Source organism: Natrix helvetica, assembly GCF_964273705.1.
Source record: "Natrix helvetica genome assembly, chromosome: 1".
Taxonomy (NCBI): domain Eukaryota; kingdom Metazoa; phylum Chordata; class Lepidosauria; order Squamata; family Natricidae; genus Natrix; species Natrix helvetica.
Genome location: NC_138548.1, coordinates 312,818,698 through 312,839,829, shown reverse-complemented (window position 1 = coordinate 312,839,829; position 21,132 = coordinate 312,818,698). Strand labels below are relative to the sequence as shown.

Genomic DNA, 21,132 nt, shown 5'->3' with positions numbered 1-21,132 from the left:
CACGGAAACATAATAATCCGTATGTTTTCCTTAAACTCATAACCAGTTGAAAGTTTCCCCCCCAAAATGTTAAAAGTTGATAATAGAAGAAATAGAAACTTTCTCTCTCTCTCTGTGTGTGTGTGACTACTAACGGAAATTAGTATTTTCAGATTAAACTATGTTTAATCATGCATGTTTTTATTCTACCTTTCTTAAAAATTCATCACTTCATCACTTGAGGCTTTCAAGAAGAGATTGGACTGCCATTTGTGAAAAATAGTGTAGGGTCTCCTGCTTGAGGGGTGGTGGTGGTTTGGACTAGATGGCCTAAGGTCCCTTCCAACTCTATTAATCTTTTAAAATATGCAGAGGTAGTTCCATATTCAGCTGACATAATATAAACAGGATTCCAATCAATAAGCATATCTCATTATCTTAGTTAGCCTTCATATTACATTTTCCTTGATAGTTAGACAAAATTATCACATATGGACAGAACACCACCAGTTACAACAATCAAGAATTAGATTACTTTATTATCTCTGAAGCACTTTTTGCTTTTTAGTTATTCAATTTATATTCCACCTTCCCTTCAGAATCTCATAGTGGCTTACGTGCAATTCTTCATTCCAGTCATGCAGTCATTATGTGGAATAGGCTGGCCTAGGAATGAGTGACTAGTTGAAAGTTATCCAGTGAATTTCCATAGGTGAGGGTACACTTGATCCTAAATATTCACAGACTTCCCCCTATACTTTATCTACTACAATATTATACTTATTCCCTTTAATCTTATTACCATACAATTTTTTCCAAAGGCACTCACCATGGTCATGGGCAAACACAAAAAAGTTGATTCCTGTCAGCATCTTGGCCAAGTCATCATAGCGACAGCAGTGTTCTCCAGCACCATGAACAACGAACACCAGGCCCCTTAAACAGAGCATTAATACAAAAAACATAAAGTTAGCACCCAGGAAACATCAAGCAAGTGTGGTTATTTACAAATCCTGGTTTAATCTTCAGAATGAACATCCTAGATGTTTCTTGTCTCTGCAGTCCAACCATTCAGAAGATAAGCAAACCCTCCACCACCTAGATGCCCTCATACAGAACTGACAGAAACAAAAGTTTTCACTGATACCTTTTTCTCTCTCTGAATATCTGCTTTGTAGAAGCTAATATGAAGACTATACTGATATATTTAAGGAATCAAGTCAAAACTTACTTTTCTTTCTCTTCCAATTTAAAAACAAATATAATTTTTCTTTTTATGCTTATACTAGTATTATTTTTAATGCTTTATATTGTTAACTGCTCTAATAGCTCTCAGATTAAAAGGTCTGGTGTTAAGGTAATGATGATTTAATAGCTGACCAGCTGCTGTAAGGCTGTAAACCGAGATGATGAAATGAGAATGAGTCAGCAGGGTTACTGCCACTTTAAGAAGCTGTCTATATAAGGAGACCATGTGAGGGTGTCTCTTCTCTCCACGTGTGCTTCCGTGTTATAGTTGAAGATTGATTGCCTGGTTTTGCCTAGTATGTTTATGCATGTATATATATATATATATGTATATATATGTATGTGTGTGTACAGGGGATAAATAAATAAACAAAGTGTACTAGCTTAGGGGATAGATCAAGTTAAGTAGCTAGGAGTTTGAATCCAGTTTACTCTGAAGATACAAAGCAATGATTAACTAATGTATCTTTTTTACTTACGAACACCAAATGAAAATCCATAGTCCTTTCATTACTTTCTGCTTGGGACTTATTTATTATAAAACATTTATAAATAATGTTATGTATTATTGAAACAGCTTTTATGTGCTTCATTAAAAAAAGATCTACAATAAATTATAAACTACCTCTCATTAATAAACCACATCTATAGAATCATAATGTAATAACATTAATAGCACTCACAATGTTCTTAGTTATCTATATTTTCTATACAAATCCCCCAAATGCCTACTTAAATAACCAAGTTTTGACTGAACTTCCAAAGATTAACAGTGAAGAAATAGGTCCGGCAAAGTATCATGGTTCAGTAGCACATCCTCCATTTAGAACAAGTGGGAAAATGCGATTAATATGTAAGTGTGACATCAGATCACTGCTGGCCCATCACTGTTTTAATGGGAACCGTCAGGTCCACAGAATATGATGCATTTGTATATTATTATTTTAAGCAATCCAAACACAGTTGGGAATGTCACGATGTTAAAAAGTTTGCTAGGCCTAAACTGACTGAACTGACATTCAAGAGTTAAACTAAGAAAGCTTTATTGCGCAGGTCATAAAACAAAATGTTATCTGAAAGTGATTTATTGCGCATGCGTCACACATTCCAGAACTCATTCCTTTGTTCTTTGTCCGATTGCCAGGGAGCTGGCAACCGAAGCTTTTATTATCAAAATGTAACCAATTAGTTAGTTCTGTTTTATTTACTTTTATTATTTTATTATTAAAGTTTGTTTATTAATTAGAATATACTTCTTAAAGACTTTTATTTTATTTTCTTAATATCTCAAAAGATATGCTGAAGGGAATCAGCCCGGTCCATTGATCTCAGATTTCTCCAGGGTGTTTTTTTCCCCCTGACAACTTGGTATGCAGAGGTTGGTTGATGATACCAGCTGAGATGGCTACAATTTATGGCTGTATTTTCCCTTCGTGCTATCTTATGATAACCGACTGCTTCCTCAGACACAGAGAAACAAGGACCTTCAAACGTATTCCAGGAGCAACAAAGTGCCGAGCCAGATGTGGGGGAAGGAGCTACAGGACGCGAGATCTACGAAACGAGGTCAGTGGTTCCTCCTTCTAAAATATCTCCAGGAGATTATGAATTTTTGGGGGCCAAGCCAAAACTTCCCACTCTGCCAAAGCCACTCCATTCCCAGACCCTCGGAGATTATCAAACACTTGATGAATGGCAACTGCCGGCAGAGAAAAAAAAATCCTCCCACGCAGAAAGCAAATTTTATGAATCCTCCCCAGATGATGAGCAAGAAATGCAAAGCTATCTTGATCAATTAAAGCTGTTTGAAAAATATGCTAGGGAGGCGAGAGTGCTTTAACGAAATAAAGCGAAGTAGGAGGAGCTCCCCCACTCCCAAAATGTCTGAGGACGCCATCTTGTCTTCAAAACAACAGCCTAAGACACACCCCACAGAGTTCATTGGTCAATTAGAACAAAGAGACATGTACACGTCACCGAGGTCACGTGGTCCCTTTGAGTCAACTGAACTTCCGCACACGTATAGACGGCTGCAGCCAAAAAGTGAGGCTGCACTGCCATCTGCTGGCGGAGAAAAATCATTAGAGCAAAAGATGAAGCAGCTGCACCAGAGTTTTAAAGATCTGTCTATGAGTCTTACAGAAGCCCAAATTTTGCCTCCAAAGGTTAAGTCTTCAACACCCCCTGGTGGTGCTGAATCCTCCCTAGATGGAAAAAGGCAAAGTCAAAGGCGAATACAAGGAAGTCAATTTGATGTTGCCACGCAAAGGCCAATTATGCAACCCCAGCATCCCCTGGTTCAACAACCAGCTTTGCAACCAGATCAACAAATTGTTCCGATGCACATTCCTCAACAGGTATTCACAGTCACTCCCTTGACTGGTGAGTCCAAATTAAAGGAGTCAGGAGAGAATTATAAAGCCTGGGTCAGTGAAATTGCGCTCTTGCTTCGAAGAGAAGGCACACATTGCATGATTTTTAACCCTCCTCCTCAGCCATGGACACCTGCAATGAGAGACCTGGAAAACAGAGCTATCACGACTTTGCTCATGTCAATGGAAATTGAGATCCAGGGTATCTTTCCACCTGATGCAACTGCCCAAGAAATTTGGGCTATTTTGGAAGATCGCTACAGGCCCGTTTCAATTGAATCTTCATGTTTGCTCATGTCTGAGTTCCATGGTTCGAAGTTGAAACCTGGTGAACGAATTGGTGGACATTTGACCAAACTGAAAAGAATGAGAAGTGAATTGAGACAAAATGGCCATGTAATCGATGATATCCAAATGATTAGCATCATCATTAACTCATTGAATTATGAATGGAAAGATGCTGTTGCAAAGATTAACTACGTGCCTATTGCTCAACGCACAGTTAACCACGTTTGCAGACTTTTAGTGGAAGACGAAGCTATCAGGTTAGCTACACCACATCTGCAACGACCCCCAGCATCAAAGGCTCCAGCCAGACGTCCCTTCCGAGGAAGAGGCTACGCTCCAAGGATGCCAAAATGCTACACCTGCAACCGTGTGGGACATGACAACCGGGATTGTCCCCAACGAGTTCCAGCTCCCGCCACGTACCAGCCCAGAGGAACAGACTCCAGAGGCAGAGGCGGAAGACAAGGTCGTCGTGGTCCAAGGCGTGATCCACAAGCTCCACTTGTAACACTGGCCATAACCAACGTTCCACAACCTGATCCAAAGTTCGACAGACGTCTTTTGTGGACTTTAGACAGTGGAGCAGCTGTGCACATTACCCACAGAAGGGAACTTTTCACAGAGATGGGCGAACCAGAGCCTGAGTATCGAGAACTGTATTCCTTCACCAACCACACTTGCAAGGTTATGGGAAAAGGAACTGTTTACATTGAAGAGCTCGATACACACATCCCTGATGTTTATTACATACCTTCAGCAACCAGTAATTTGCTTAGTCAAAGGCACTTGTCTAGAGATTTAAAGTTCCAGGTTCACCACCTCGAAAAAGCAAGTTACTTAGTTAAAGATGGAGATATTGTTGCTGAAACTATGCTGATTGGTGGTTTTTTATTACTTAAAGCCAAAGCCTAAAGGGCAAGCACAGGCAAGTATGCAAACTCCAAAAAGGCACAACGCGAACCCAGAGAGAGTTGTCCCAGAGAGAGAAAACGTTACTGTGCCAAAGGCTCCTAAAGCCAACAAACAGAGAAAACAGAAACAGGTTGCTCAGAGCAAGCCTGAGGGTCCTCATGAAACTGTTAATGTTGAGAATTCACTAACTGGTAAACCTTTGCATTCCAGGTGTATTCACAAGTGGCACAGAAGATTGGGACATGCCAGTTTCCGTGTTCTTAGAAAGATGCCGGAGTTCGCAAAAGGTTTGGATCTAAAGGGGTGTAAGGTGTTTTTGGATTGTGCGGTTTGCAAAAAGGCTAAATCCAAGGCGGCTGCAATTCCCAAACACGCTACACGCCTGTCAACACGCATTTTTGATTTGGTACACACTGACATAGTGGGTCCTTTCCCACCAACACTTGGTGGCAGAAAGTATTTTTTAACAATTGTAGATAATCATTCTAGATATGGATTTGTATATCCTATGAGAGAGAAATCTGAGACCTTTCAGATCTTTAAAGACTTTGCAGCTTTTGTTTCTACACAATACCAAGTTCGCATCGCCAGAATCCAGAGTGACCGTGATGCAGAATTCATCACGGTCACTCTGCGTTTCCAGGACTGGATGCGTAAGAATGGAATTCTTCATCAGACATCTGCTCCATATACACTGGCTCATAACGGAGTCGTAGAAAGAAGACAAGGGGTTCTACAAACCATGATGCGTTGTCTTCTAGAAGATGCCAATCTCAGTAACACATACTGGGGTGAAGCAATCAAGTATGCAAATTACATTGTCAACCGTACTTGGAGCAGTGTAATCAATCAAACTCCTTTCTACATGCTGTATGGCTACAAGCCTGATCTCAACCTCCACATTTTTGGTTCATATGCTATGGTGAACACTCCCTTAAGTCAAAGAAGAAAGGGAGGTACAGTAGCAAAGAGACTGAGATTTATGGGTATTGATGATAATTCAAAATGGTACAAATTCATTGATACTAAACATGTGATTGTTATTTCACAATCTGCTAATTTTGAGGAAGATATTGACTGGTCCAGGATTCATTCCAATGATCCTGAAGTTTATTTTCCTAGAGATGGTGTTCCAGATACCATGCAGCCTGATGACAAGTCGCAGGCAGATATTCCTTCTACCAGTTCTTCACAACCTGATGTTCCGTCTTCGCAAGCCGCGGATGCTGATGCTAGCGACGAACGTGAGGACGAGGATGATGATGAAGAAGAAGACTGGTCTGTTGCTCCTAGACGTTCCAAGAGGGCCACAAAAGGAATCCCTCCACAACGTTATTCATGGCAACTGACAAAAACACCATTACCTTTGATTTGCAACGTTACTCTTCCTCCAGAGACATTCACACAAATTAAACAGCTTCCTGATTCAGAGCAAGACAAATGGTATGATGCAATGCAGGATGAAATGGACAGTTTAAAGAAACTTAATGTATTCACACCTGCAAAACCTCTAGCAAACAAGAAAGTCATTGGCACCCGATGGGTCTACAGAATCAAGAAGAAACCGAATGGTGAGTCTTTATACAAAGCCAGACTTGTAGCTCAGGGTTTCGCTCAACGTTATCCTGAGGACTACACAAACACTTACTCACCGACAGTCAGAACTGAAAGTGTAAAAATTGCTTTAACCACTGCAACTATTCTTGGTTTAGAAGTTTTCCAATTTGATGTGGACACAGCTTATCTACATGCAGACCTAGATGAACAGATCTACGTGAGAAGCCCTCCAGGATTCCGAAAGCAAGAAGGGGATACCTGGTTCCTGAACAAAAGTCTTTATGGTCTGAAACAGTCAGGTTTAATGTGGTATTTATGTCTTACTGGCAAACTAAATTCAATGGGCTTTATTAAGTCCGAAACTGATGAATGCGTGTTCACAAAAAGATCTAACAATGCATATGAAATAATTCTTGTTTATGTTGATGATATTGTTTATATTGGTCCAAATAAGAAAATGAGTGAGATTTTTGCCAAAAGTTTGCAGAGATACTTCACACTGAAATCTTTAGGACACATTAGCACTTATTTAGGTGTTCAAATTGAAAAGACACAGAAGGGGTTTAGTCTTTCACAAGAAGAGAAAATTGACCACATTCTACATCATTGCAACATGAAAGATGCTAGCACAACAAAGACACCCATGCAAACAGATTTTCACAACTTAACACATGAACCAAGTCCTGAGTTCGAGGATCAAACACTCTATCGTTCAGTCATTGGTTCACTATTATACATTAGTAGTTGGACCAGACCTGACATAGCACTTAGTGTTAATCTTTTATCACGACACGTAGGTAAGGCAACACAATTTCATTGGTCATGCATTAAGAAGTTGTTGAAATACCTGAAACACACTAAACACATGAAATTATTGCTAGAACCAACACACACTGATCATCCACAGTTGATTTGCTTTGCTGACGCTGACTGGGCGAGTGACAAGAAGTCACGCAAAAGCACATCTGGTTACATGATGTTCCTGAATGGATGTCCTGTTTACTGGCAAGTGAGAAAACAGAGTTTTGTTTCATGTTCATCTACTGAAGCTGAATATGCTTGTGTTTCAGATGCTTGTAATTCTCTTAACGTGGTTTGATGCTTTGATCACAGATATCTGGACACGTCCGATTCGACCAATCACCGTGATGGAAGATAATGTATCTGTTGTTTATATTTCTGAGTCACATTTTACAGGTTCTAGGTCCAGACACATTGACATTCGTTATCAAAACACAAAGCAATTAGTTAAGCAAGGTTTTGTTAAATTGCAATATGTTTCTACACATGATCAGATTGCAGACATGCTTAACAAACCACTCGCCGCAAATCAACACGAGTATCTGCGAAAGAAGATGTGCCTTAATTGATGATTTGATGACGTCAGTCCAGACTAGCAAAAGAAGGGGTGTCACGATGTTAAAAAGTTTGCTAGGCCTGAACTGACTGAACTGACATTCAAGAGTTAAACTAAGAAAGCTTTATTGCGCAGGTCATAAAACAAAATGTTATCTGAAAGTGATTTATTGCGCATGCGTCACACATTCCAGAACTCATTCCTTTGTTCTTTGTCCGATTGCCAGGGAGCTGGCAACCGGAGCTTTTATTATCAAAATGTAACCAATTAGTTAGCTCTGTTTTATTTACTTTTATTATTTTATTATTAAAGTTTGTTTATTAATTAGAATATACTTCTTAAAGACTTTTATTTTATTTTCTTAATATCTCAAAAGATATGCTGAAGGGAATCAGCCCGGTCCATTGATCTCAGATTTCTCCAGGGTGTTTTTTTTCCCCTGACAAGGAAGAAAGTCCACCAAACAGTTCTGTTTGTTGGACCACTCAACTTCCAGGTAAGAAGTCCAACATATCTGAAGCGTATAAGATTGGGAGGTCTGCACTAGGACCACAGCTCTGTTCTTCAGGAGTTCATTCCAATGTTTATTTTCAATCTCATATACTATACTACTGATGGCAAGATTCTTCAGCTATGTTCCAAGAAGAAACTTCCAAGAAGAAATACGTAAAGTTTTTCCTGAATATGCTGCAATCAAAGTAAGTGCCTCTTGGGAATATCTGAGCTGAGGTGATCTCTGGATGTTTGAAAACAGGTTTCTGCATGTATAAACTGCAGCTGCTACTACAAAATGGATCACCACGCGTACTAGTCGCTGACAGGCTATTGGTAAATCCTTTCGACTGCAATTTGGTGCACACTGGCTTGAAAATGAGTTCTAATGAATCCAATTTGGAAAATGGGTTTCATGATAATCTGATAACCTGATTACAGCAATGTAACAAACATCATATAGATAACACACCATTAGCAGGTTTATTAAGCAATTATATTTATTCTTACTTAAAATCATTATAACAAATGACCTGCCCTTAACTCATAAAAGAGGCCTTGAAATGGTATCACTTTGTTAGCTTTAGGTTTTATATTAGGCCTGGTCCGAAAAATCAACACAAGAGCAATTTAAAAACTTGAAGAACCTTAATATGTACAAATTATTAAATTTGTAATTTAATATATATCCCACCTGATTTTCAGCAACTTTGAGAGGCTTACAACAATTAAGAGACATTGCAACAAAATCACTAAAATGTAAAAAAAAGTAAGATAAAAGATAGAAAATAGGATGAATTGCGGGATCTCATTCTCCCTTGCTGAAAGCTTGGGTGAAGTGCTAGATTTTCATGATTTTTCTAAAAAGCAATATATTTTTTGTTGTCCTTAGATCAAATTTAAAGCAAGATTGCCTAATATTGCTAAGTATTGGTAAGGTCAAAGAATTAGTAAGTGGAGAGTCAAAAGATTCTTTCAATCTATTAGCCTGTCAAAATTATTAATACAAATTATTAATATTGAGATTACTATTGTTTTGGTTGAAAACCAATTCAGTATTAAGAGAGCCATGTAAAAATGCATCCATGAGATACCAGTTTTAATAGATAATAATTAGAAATAGACAAACATGACTTTTCAAAATTCTCCCCATATTTTTGAGCAGAGAAATTGTGTGGATGATTTCTCAGAATGTCTCCAGGGAAATGGAGGAATTTCATAACCAATATCAAGGAAGGAACTCCCTCAGTAGTGACAACACTGCCACTACTAAAAAAAATATCCGTAAGACAAGCTCCCTGTGACATATTTCCTTGGAGCCTAATAACGGCACAGAGTCCGGCATCAATAGACCACTGGATAAATTATTCCGCACTGAAAACCATCACTTGCACTAAAAAAGATCAAAAACATCTACCCAAGAGATTGTATCTGAAATTCTCTTTTTCTTTGGAAGAATTATTAAAGCAAATGCTCTTTGATTAAAATTCTCTCTTTAGCACTTGGGAGGAGCATAAAGAATTTCTAGGCTAAAGCTGTACTATAGAAACTCATTTGCAATTATAAGGTTATCACACACTGTAATAGCACCGTCGATGTCCAATAATGCACATCTAAAAGCCTTTAACCTTCCCCAAAAACTGCTTTCGGCCTATCAAAGTTCCCAGTTTGGAATAGTTGCTCAAATGGAATATTGAAGGAACAGGATTTTTCCTTCCCTCATTTTTTTTTTACCTTTCTCCCAGTATCAGGCATACAAAACATGGTAAATCTGCAAATTTCTGGTGATTCTTATAGGCATAAATTGCACTCTTCTTTTATTCCCATGTAAACAAACCCTAAGTTGTTGAATTAATTAATTAGTGAATGGCATATTGCACTTATTATATAGAAGAATAACCAGTTACTTTTTTGTTATTGCCAAAACTACTGCCAATCTATTTCTCAAGTTCCAGTGTTATTGGGAACTCTAGAAAAATGTTTCTGTATTCTGTCTCTACGTCCCAATATTACCATATGCCAAAGCAAAGGCCATTATACTTTGGGGTGGGGTGGGGTGGGAGCATATTGTCATAGAAAATAAGATGATATTGACAGAGATAGGTGAGATGCAGTATCAAAGAAAAGGGTATCTTAAGTCTAAAACAAGTAGGTAAAATGCCTCACTCCCTTAATTCAGATGGGTATAAGAAAGGGAAACAGTACTTCACAGACTTGCAAGATTCTGTTATGATAACCTGTCTCAGTAAAAGTAATATTAGCCTTCCTGTGGAGTTGATTTCCTATTTTCATCTTCCTAGTGGGGATGACAGGTGGCCACAATCAGTTTCAATCTGTGAGGCTGACACTACTGACCTCATGCAGATGAAGTACTGTATTTTTTGGAGTTTAAGACGCACCGGAGTATAAGATACACCAAGATTTTGAGGAGGTAAATTTTTTAAAAATGTTTTTGCACTCTGCAGACCTCCCAAACTCTCTGCACACCACATTTTGGGTGAAAAACAGGGCATGCAGAGAGTTTAAGGGGCTTGCAAAGTGCTCCTGGGGGCTGGGGCAAAAATGAGCAAAAAACAGCCCATTTTTTGCAAAAAAAACAGCCCATTTTTTGCAAAAAAACAGGGCATGCATAGGAATTGGGAGGCTTGTCGCATGTTCCTGGGGACTGGGAGGAGCAAAAATGAGCAAAAAACAACCCATTTTTCACTTGTTTTTGCTGTCCCCAACCCCCAGAAGCACCTTGCAGGCCTCCCAAAGCCTATGCACGTCCATTTTTGTGAAGGGGCCGGGGTTTCAGGAGGCCAAAAATGCTGTATTCAGTGTAAAAGATGCAGCCAGATTTTCACCCTCTTTTTTGGGGGGAAAAAGGTGTGTCTTATATTCTGAAAAACATGGTAATTTACTTAATTGAGGCATTTCAAGTCCTTCCTATAGCATCTCTACATCCAGCTAAGGCCTTTCTGAAAAATACCGGTAGCACTAAAGTATTGTTATCCAGTACAGGATCAACCTTGAAGTATGCAAGCTTAAAGAACTTCTGGTAGTTCTTCCAGCTGCTTTTCTCTTTCTGTCCCAAATCATATAAGAATTCTATCCACACAAGGGCAGATGAGGTTGAAAGAGAGGAAAGGTACCGTGAATGGTACTGTGTACTGTTAGCAGAAGACTTGAAAAAACTTCTCTTGTCAATTCTAGCTGATAGAGTAGCATGATAGAAGAGTGATGGGAAGTTAAACTCCCAGCCATCTTCTAGTCCACCGACCTGTTACCTGGACTATTTCTAGACAGAAATTACCAGTCTTATAGAAGACTAATTAGACTGTTTTGCAGTTTTTCCTGTACTTTTGGTTAGCAAAGGAAGTGAAAGAACCTTTTTTCAATATCATCCCCACTCCAGCATTACACTATCCCAAACTGATAAATGTTGCAAAGAAATGCTGGTAGCAAGTGGCAAAGCACCTGGAAGCTTTGCATGGGATAGGCAAAATGGCATTACAGGGGTCATAATGACATTGACATACATGCTTCTATGTGGGAATCCCACATAGTATTAGTACTCACATGCAGTATTAGTACCTCTTTATAAAGCTTTAGTAAGGCCACACCTGAAATACTGCATCCAGTTTTGGTCACCACATTACAAAAAAGATCATCATTACAAAACATGATTATGATCTGAAAAAAATCTTTGGTAATATCTTTCCTTTGAAATCTTAGTGGCCAAATTGTTTGACATCCAAGATCTACATCTTTCAAAAAAGTAAGCAATTTTCTTGGATTGCTATTTTTCTATTTCTAAATACCAATTAGCCCTAAATTGTCCATCAGATTAAAGAAAATGGTAATTTTTCTTCAGTAATTCCACTATTTTTTTTCAAAAATTCTATTCACTTGTGGGAGGAGGGTCTCACCATTCCAATCCAATATCAACCACCAATTTTCATAGGAAAAACCTATTAATCTCCCCATAAGTGATTTATAAAACACTACTGGCCAGGAAAAATGTGGGAACAATATTGTGCATTAATATCCTTAATAAACAGTCAGATATCCCCCCTCCCAAACAGCAAGGTGGATATGCATACAAGCCCAGTGATATCTGCAGGAACATTTTGCATTTGTCATAAGGACAAAAATTATATTATGTTTCAAGTTTTGCCTTTTCAAATTGCATATAAAAGGAACAGAGCTAGTTCTGTGACACTGCAATCATTTTGCCTACCTCCCCCCGAAGTCCCCACCTCCAACCATTGCTAGTCACACTTAACTTGGGCCAACTGAAATAAAAAGGACTTAAATTAGTCATGACTTATTCAAATCTCAGAGTTTCCAATGAGTCTACTCTACGAATGATAAGTTTGGATCCAATTCACTATTTATAACCTGCCTCTTAATTATAGGGATTCATGCAGCAGCTACCAAAATGATATATATGTAATCATTAACAAATGAAGCAATCAGCAATCTAAACCAAAGATAGAATCAAGTAACAACAAAAGACAAGGATAAGCTACATTTTAAGGTTCTTTTTAAGCTTTCTCTAGAGAATGTTGGAGAAAGAACCATTGGAAACACTTGAGTTCAGAGATAAATGTGCCATGATCAAGAAGACTACCGTATATTCTACATTGTCATCTAGCTCATAAAAGCAGATTGTTTTAAAGTCATACAATAGATTTATATTAAAATGTCATGAAATTAGCAATTTTAATTTTTTTTTCTGAATAAAGCCATGCAAAATTTATGTCCTGAACAAAGAAACTAATCTGCATTTTCAGGTCATAGTATTTATGTTCTAAGCTTATTAATATTCTACAATATGTATTTGAAGTTTCAGTGTAAAAAATTCAAGGCTGCTAAGAATACAATTATCGACTCCCTTAGTTTGAATGTTCCATGTGTGCAGGTATTACTTAATAAAAACTAAGAATTCGCATTATAACCTAACTCATGTGAAGGTCTACTGCAAAGCCACGCAGAACTAAATTCATGTATTATATGACTATCAGCACAAACCGTGGAAATGGCTTCCAAGCCATCTTTTTGAGTACCAAATGTTTTCATCACATGTATAATCAATGTGAGTACTTTCTACACCAGCTTTAACACCAGATATATCTTCATGGATTATTCTTTTTGGGAGTTGGGAGTCATCAATTTCTGAATCATGAGAATGGGGTGGGGTTACAATAGCTACCAAGCTGCATCAACATCAACATTCTACTAGAAGCTTGTGACTAAATTCCATGCGATCTAAAACACATGGCTGCCACCCACATCTCCCAGTAAAGACAAGCAATGTGACATCACACTCTACATTTTCTTGGCCATCTTTTTGCACATTACAGCCAATTAAATTGAGCAGGGACAGGCAAATGTAAAAAGTGATGGTTAAAAAAAAACCAAACCAAAACAAAAACAAAGGACAGAGCACTGGAATGGGAGGTCTCATGTAATTAATGTAATATGTGGTTTAGCACTTAGATTTTCATCTGGTACAATTTTGCTTGCTGTAGACATCACACAACTGCTAGCACTGCACAGCTGGACCAACTATTGAATGCTGTTCATTATAAAGGCATCACATTCCATTACATATTGTCTGCCCACCCACTAAGAAAGTGTCAAAGGGGCAAAGGGATTATGATGCAAAGCTCTGAAAAATTCGAAAGGGAAATTAGAAGGGCTTACAATTATTTTTTCTGTTATATATAGGGTGCTTCCCAACAAAGATGGAATACATTTTGAAGGGAAGTCTTAACCCAATTGTCAATGGTTGTTTATTTATTCAATTCCAACTTCTACCCAATTTTTGACTCAGGGCAGCCCACAGCATAAGAAATCAATTTAAAAAGAAAACAGCCTAAAGAGATGATTTTAAATAAGATGGTGTGTCCAGGCAACAACAAAGAAACAACAATACTACCCTGTTTTCCCCAAAATAAGACCTTCCTGGGTAATAACTCCAATCGGGGTTTTGAGCGCATGCACTAAAATAAGTTCTCCCCCGAAAATAAGCTCTCCCTGAAAATATTGCAGCACAGCAGCAGCCATGAGGTGACCACAATCACCATTTCCTGCACCTCAAAAATAATAAGACCTCCCTGAAAATAAAGCCAAGTGCTTATTTTCAAGCACTTGGTCAAAAGAAAATAATACCCTGTCATAATTTCAAGGAAACATAGTAGAACAATGTAGTTTCAGCCATCCAAGCCCAGAACCTAGGATACGTAAGTCACAAGCAAGCAACATGCATTCTATGGACTGAATGCAACTCTTCCAGCTCCATTTTTTTTAACCAAACAGCGCTAAAGCCGTTACAAGATTGTGCTGCCAAAATCTGTTAGGGTGATTCCCCCCCGCCCCGAGTGTTTTTAAAAATAAAATCCATATTAATTCTTTCTAAGCACTTTTGCCTTAAAATATCCCTAAATATTATAAAATGTATTTTTAGAAGAGTTAAAAATTTCAACCTTCCCTATTCAAGTTACTTAAGTTGGTCACTGCAATGATCTTTGCAATACTCTGGAGGCTGGAGACCATTTTTTAAAGGATGTGCAGGCATGGCTGTGAAAGAAATAGCTCTCCCTGGCTTACTAAATGCATTTAATTTAAAATCTTGACAATGCACTAGAATGTAGGATATTGCCAGAATATCTCATGGTTCTGAACTAGTTTTTTCCCCATCTTTATATTTTCAATTTATGTTCACTAAAGAAGTTTTTAGAGCTATTTTCAGACAGGTTGCTGAGCTTAGTGAGTATGAATTAGTGCTATCTGGAGAACCAACTTTCATGTCTACATAACTAGCATAATCTGGGGGTCAGAGTACTGAATTTTACTTTAATATCACAGGGAGCAAAGGCATCATCTTGAAATGTTTTCTGACATGCATTGAATGTCAGGTTTTAATTTATTTCTGAAGAGAAAGGCTATTATGCATTTTTAAATTGCCAATGGAGATTACATACATTAATCATGTACATGAACAGCAATCTTATTCAGCATATGGAAGAGTGTCTATTCTAGCATTCTTGGATGCTACAGTTTGTGACTGCTGTGAAAATGGCATGAAATACACTTTGGGGGATTTTTTGTGAGTCAAAGGAAAAGCATAAACTTGAAATCTTAATCATGATTCATTTTTCCAGTGCTCTATATTTTACAGAAGAGTATACAAATTTATAATGTACCATTTCGTAATCCACCAACACAAGTTCCATCATATTTTTGTCAATGTATGCTGATTTATATTTATCTCTCCTAATTTTGATGTCCTCCTTAGGAAGTGCAGTGGAAGAGGGCACTCAAGATTAAAATTCAGTGATCGTAAGAATTCCATTTCCATTTACCTGATTTGTAGGTTAGAATAAGTATGACTTGTCACAAAGGCAAAGACCCCAATTTCTGGTGGAAACGTTGCTTCATATTTGTTAGTAATTAACATGGCTGTTATACCAACCAGTTGTCACATCCTCTTAGCTACTTTGTTATTCTGCAGAAACCAATCAATTATGGCAACAATCATGGACATGGTTTTTTGCAGGAGTTTGAATTTTATCTGAACTTGCACAAGCCAATCAATTAAGAAGGTCTGCAAATATCCAGTAATTTCTTGACCCGCCAGGTAGTTTGTTCTCACTGATTGCTTACCCTCAGGAACTTTCAAGTAATTGTAGATATCCTTCACATATTCACTGTAGAGACACCATTTGTGGGTGCTTCAACACTGGAGATTTTTAAAGAAGAGATTGGACAATCATTTGTCTGAAATGCTATTGGGTTTCCTGCTTGAACTATAAGACCTCCAAGGTTCTTTCCTGTTATTCTGTTAAATATTCTTACAAACAAAGAGTAAACACTGTAACAAGACATACAGCCATCCTCCTAGAGTGCCATAAACAATTCATCAACCAGGTGCAACCTAGATTGCTTTTGCAACCTGTATAATTCTCCCAGAGTGGAAAAGAAACCAAAGAAACAATTACTTTTAGGAAGGCTGCAAAATCTATATCTATATCTATATCTATCTACCTACCTACCTATCTACCTATCAATCATCTACCTATACGAAATACCACTCAAGCAGCATCACGAAATCTCCAGAACCGTAAAGCTTACAAACTTGAAATTTGGCATGTATGTTCCTCTTGGTTCCTAGGTGCTCACTAAGAAAGGATTTTTCAAAATGACCATCAGATCATTAATATTTCTTATATTATTATTAACACACTAAGGAGTTCGACTCCCCCTCCCAACCTGAAAAGAACTCTGTTCCAACTGCCACTTGGGCATGGGCGTGGCCAGCACGTGACTCATCCAACCTGCGGGCTGGGAGTTTAGACATTCTATTCCCCCTCCCCACCCGAAAAACACTCTGATGCTAAGGAGTAAGACTGAGGGAGAGAAGGGAATAAGATAGGAGAGGCCTCTCTGGGACAAGTCTGTGGGAGAGAAGAGGTGAGGAGAGGAGCCCAATCACGTAGTTTCGTAGCAGAGCACGGGTATCCAGTTAGTGTTTTAATAAGAAAGTAAATGCCTTAAGTCTTAACATCTTAACATCCCTCAGCCACTCCAAAAATTGTATTGCTAAAAATTGTACTGTCCATGTGTCATGAAAAAGTGGGTGTGCTTCTTGAACTACAGAAACTGCACACTGTATTGCTGAGTCAATAATTAATATAACGTGTGCTCTAATGTGAGTCATGCTTCTGTGTTGATTTAAAAGGTGTAACTAATTCAGAATTTCTTTTTTCTAACTAAATATTCTGCCTTTCCACAGCTTTTCAACGTATTTGGTCTGATTCACAGTCCTAAAACCTGATATAAATTAAACTATGTTTGTACATTTTAATATATCCAAAACATTCATATGCATCCTTTATGTATCTTATGGAATTCCATGTCATTTATTTCTAAGTGAGTATATTTTATTTTCCTGGACTTTTCAAATAATTTCAGCTTGTACTTCTTAATGTTTACATTGAGAAAGCAAATGACTGATCAACTAAAGAAAATAAGTTATGGGCCAAAGAAAAAAGGAAGCTGGATGTTTTTACTGTCTTTAAACCCTTTTGGTATCAATGCCTTTATGCAACACAGCATGATGGTTGTGAACTCTTGCTCTTGTGTTCATTAATTTTTCAGGAAAAATTAAACTGACCTGCCCCTTAGATGGTATCACTAGATGGGTCAAAGCTACTGTACAAAGAACAACAGTGAGAAAGAAAAAAAACCCTTCAAAAGTCATGGAATGCTGAAATTTATTTTTGCACCCGAATTGAAAATAGAAAAGGAAACCAACCCTCATTTGTAGCATAGCTGGCAATTGCCAAACCAAAACATACATGTACATCTACAGCAATGCCAAAATAACAACTCTAGTTTATGCCTCAAGCTGTTATTCATTTACAGGAGAATATGCTTTATGTGTGTTCTTCTGTATTAAAGATAGATAAATTATAACACATTTTGAAAGGCACTTTACCAAAGACTGAAATGCCTAAGAGCTAATTATAACCATGCCTATGCTGAATCCTATAGCTATTATTCTATCAAGATCAATTTTATATTAAGAATCGTAATTATGTTTTTATATACGCCTACCTATATACATACACATAAAAAGAAATAATTACTTATGTAGAAGGGATACCCAAATATACGCAGAAATGAATTTTTGTTTATGCAATGGTAATTTCTCTTCTGTCGTCTTCCCTGCGTCTCTAACATCTCCTGAACTTTCTTCTGAAGACTCTATCAATCATGCAAATAAAGAAATAAGACTGCAGAGGCCTTTCCATCAGTAAACAATATGTGAGACGACCATGTAATTTGTATATGAAATATACTGACATTTTTACAGATATTTTTTCAGGAAAAAGTATTACCGTATATACTTGAGTATAAGCCGAATTTTTCAGCCCACTTTTTGGGCTGAAAAATCCACTTCGGCTTATACTCCAGTGAACAAAAAAAAAAAAGTGGCTCTTTAAACATTTTAATGCGGCTCTTCTGTGTGCCGGGCGCCCGCTTCCCTCCCTCCTCTCGGGCTTCGGAGGGAAGCTTCTGCATAACCCCGGCGAGTGACAAGTCTCCCAGGCTGTAATTTGCCGAGCTGTACGCGCGCGCCTGTTTTCCACGGCGTGGAGCAGCGGCGAGATTCTGCACGGCGAGCGATGATTCCGGGGACCATCAGTGGGGGGGGCAGGGTCCCCCCTCGCGTTCCTCATCTTCCCGGATGGCCCCTGGAATCATCGCTCGCCGCGCAGAATCTCGCCGCTGCTCCACGCCGTGGAAAACAGGCGCGTGCGCACAGCTCGGCAAATTAAAGCCTGGGAGACTTGTTGTCACTCGCCTTTGCAGAAGCTTCCCTCCGAAGCGTTCCGGGGGAGGGCTGTAAACTTCCCTCCGAAGTCTTGGGATGTTCTGAGGAGCCCCCCAAGGCAAAACGCCGCTGCCAGGTAGTTAAAAGTACGTCTCTGATTCATCTCTGTCAGTCTTTCTCTGATTCCCCCTCTCTCTCCCTCTCTGTTCCTCTGTCTGTCTGTCTCACTCACACACACACACACTTTTAGCAATTTTATTGTTATCTACCTGTATTTTTATTTTTGAAATTTACCGTGAGCTGCTGCATTTCCCAGCTTCGGCTTATACTCGAGTCAATAACTTTTTCCAGTTTTTTGGGGTAAAATTAGGGGTCTCGGCTTATACTCGAGTCGGCTTATACTCAAGTATATACGGTACTACCAGACTGAACTTAATGCATATGTATGCCACATTCTAATTCAGCAGTGGAAAACTTTTCAAGTGTGTATGTGTGTTTGTAGTTATTATGGATGAGTGAACAAGGTGCTGGAAAAATAAATACCACATGGGTGGATGTTGATGAAATTTCCTGCATTATGTGAAACTGAATGAACATGAGGAACTAAAGTGAGTTTTTCTACAATTTTATGTATGCTTAAACCTACCTGATATTACATTTTCTTTTTGTTTCCTTTTTCTATCACTAACTAGTGAGATATCACTCTTTTATTATTTGGAAAGTTACTGCCAAATTTTGGCTATAAAATTTCAGAAGATTCCAGGATATCTGAGGGTTACTTCTGCCCTCTGGATTGTCCACTCCTACTCTATTCAACAAGAAATACAAGTTTGTGAATTGTAACCACTGTCATCATATCATGTAGACATAAAATGTGGTTATAATGAGTCAGACCATTCTTTTGAATTGTTCATGACTAGAAAGAGTTCTCCAAGATTTTTTAATTATTCTGTTCCAGTTCTATCTGCCAGGTTCTAAATCTGCACTTTATACTGAGCTATAGATTTCCTCAAGGCCATTTTCTACAAAGCCTTCTGCTTACTGGGTGATTCTATACCAGGGTACTGCAACATAATAATTTGCCCACCAGCAGAGGCAATCTAGGGAGCCTGCAGATGTGGTTCCCAAAACAGGACACTTAACTAGATGGATTGTCTAATGCCTGTTTGTTTTTAAATAAAGGAACAGAGAAGAGCAAAGGCAGAGAATGACTAAAACTGAATAATGGAGGGGACCTTCCTAGGCATGGATTTAAGATATTTCAAAATAGGTCTCCAGCAGATAGTATTCTCTCTAGTTGCCTAAGCCCAGCTTCTCCCAATGCACAGAGCACACTATAGCACTGGATTGCTTGGGCTGATCTGAGCAGATAGATCTGCTACATATCAAAAGGTTGAATACCAACTAGAAAAACATAAATTGTTTCCAATTACAGTACTTTATAAACACATCACAGCACATCACAGAATTAAAAACAAGCTTCTTGGTTAGTGTTCTGGAACCCCAGATGTACTTCTGTCACAATAAGTCCTCGACTTAGAACAGTTTGCTTAGTGACCGTTACAACAGCACTGAAAAAAGTATGATCATTTTTAACACTTATGAGTGTTGCAGCATCCCCATGGTCATGTAATTTACTGCTTGAAAACTGGTTCTTGTTTCTGTTGGCTGCAGAGTCCCCATGTCACATGATCACCTTTTGCAACCTTCTTGACAAGCAAAGTCAATGAGGAAACCAGATTCACTTAACAACCGTGTTACTAATTCAACAATTGCAGTGATTCACTTAACAAATGTGGCAAGAAAAGTCATAAAATGAGGCAAAACTCACTTAGCAACATAAAGTTTGGCCTCAATTGTGTTTGTAAGTCGAACACAAGAAAGAAATAAAGAGAAATAAATATTTATTATTATTATTATTATTATTACCTATATTTACAATTGGCAATTGGTTAATTAGTAAGGTGAAGGAGGTGATGCTTCTTCAGGTTAAAAACCTTGTATGAATGGCTTGACATCCTTATGGCTTGTTATAGAAACCACCACCATACTTAGGACAGAACATTATTTATTTAGCATATGGCATATTATACATAGACTAGCATTATATATTAACATTTCACCTAGATTAGTAAAACACTATAAAATATAGATGCTACAAAGATCTATGTTCAAATACCAATGTCTAGGCCATCTAACCACTGAAGTGCAGCATCGCTTATATTTTTTAAAAATATGCTACACTCTAACTACAGTGTCACCGTGGCTTTGAGGCGCGCATATGGCTTCAGCTTACAACTGGTTACGATGCGATCTACAGTTTGACGTGGGACCCCATGGTGACATGAGTGGAAGATACTATCCCCATTTATACAGAGAGTCTTGGCATGCCATGTGAGGTGCAAATCCTACTCAGGATTGTCCATTGCCGATATGATAGTTCAAAGCCTGAGACCCTTTGGTGGGGTCATTCATGTTTCCTATGTCTGGGGGTTCAGTTGTGCAAGTGCCAGTGGGGACTTCCTGGATTTCAGTCTTCCAGCTGATAAATGAGGAAGGTTGGCATGCACTGGTAGGAGTGAGTGGTTTATAATTTTTTT

General features: G+C 38.3%; 1 protein-coding gene across 3 annotated transcripts in view; it reads right to left on the bottom strand.

Annotated features, from left to right (window-relative positions):
* MGLL (monoglyceride lipase) overlaps window positions 1-21,132 on the bottom strand; it is a 99,046-nt gene that overhangs the window by 66,128 nt on the left and 11,786 nt on the right. For all 3 annotated transcript variants that reach the window (XM_081939514.1, XM_081939513.1, XM_081939515.1), the window contains one exon: window positions 809-915. In XM_081939514.1, coding sequence (XP_081795640.1) covers window positions 809-915 — 107 coding nt within the window. The remainder of the gene's footprint in view (window positions 1-808; window positions 916-21,132) is intronic.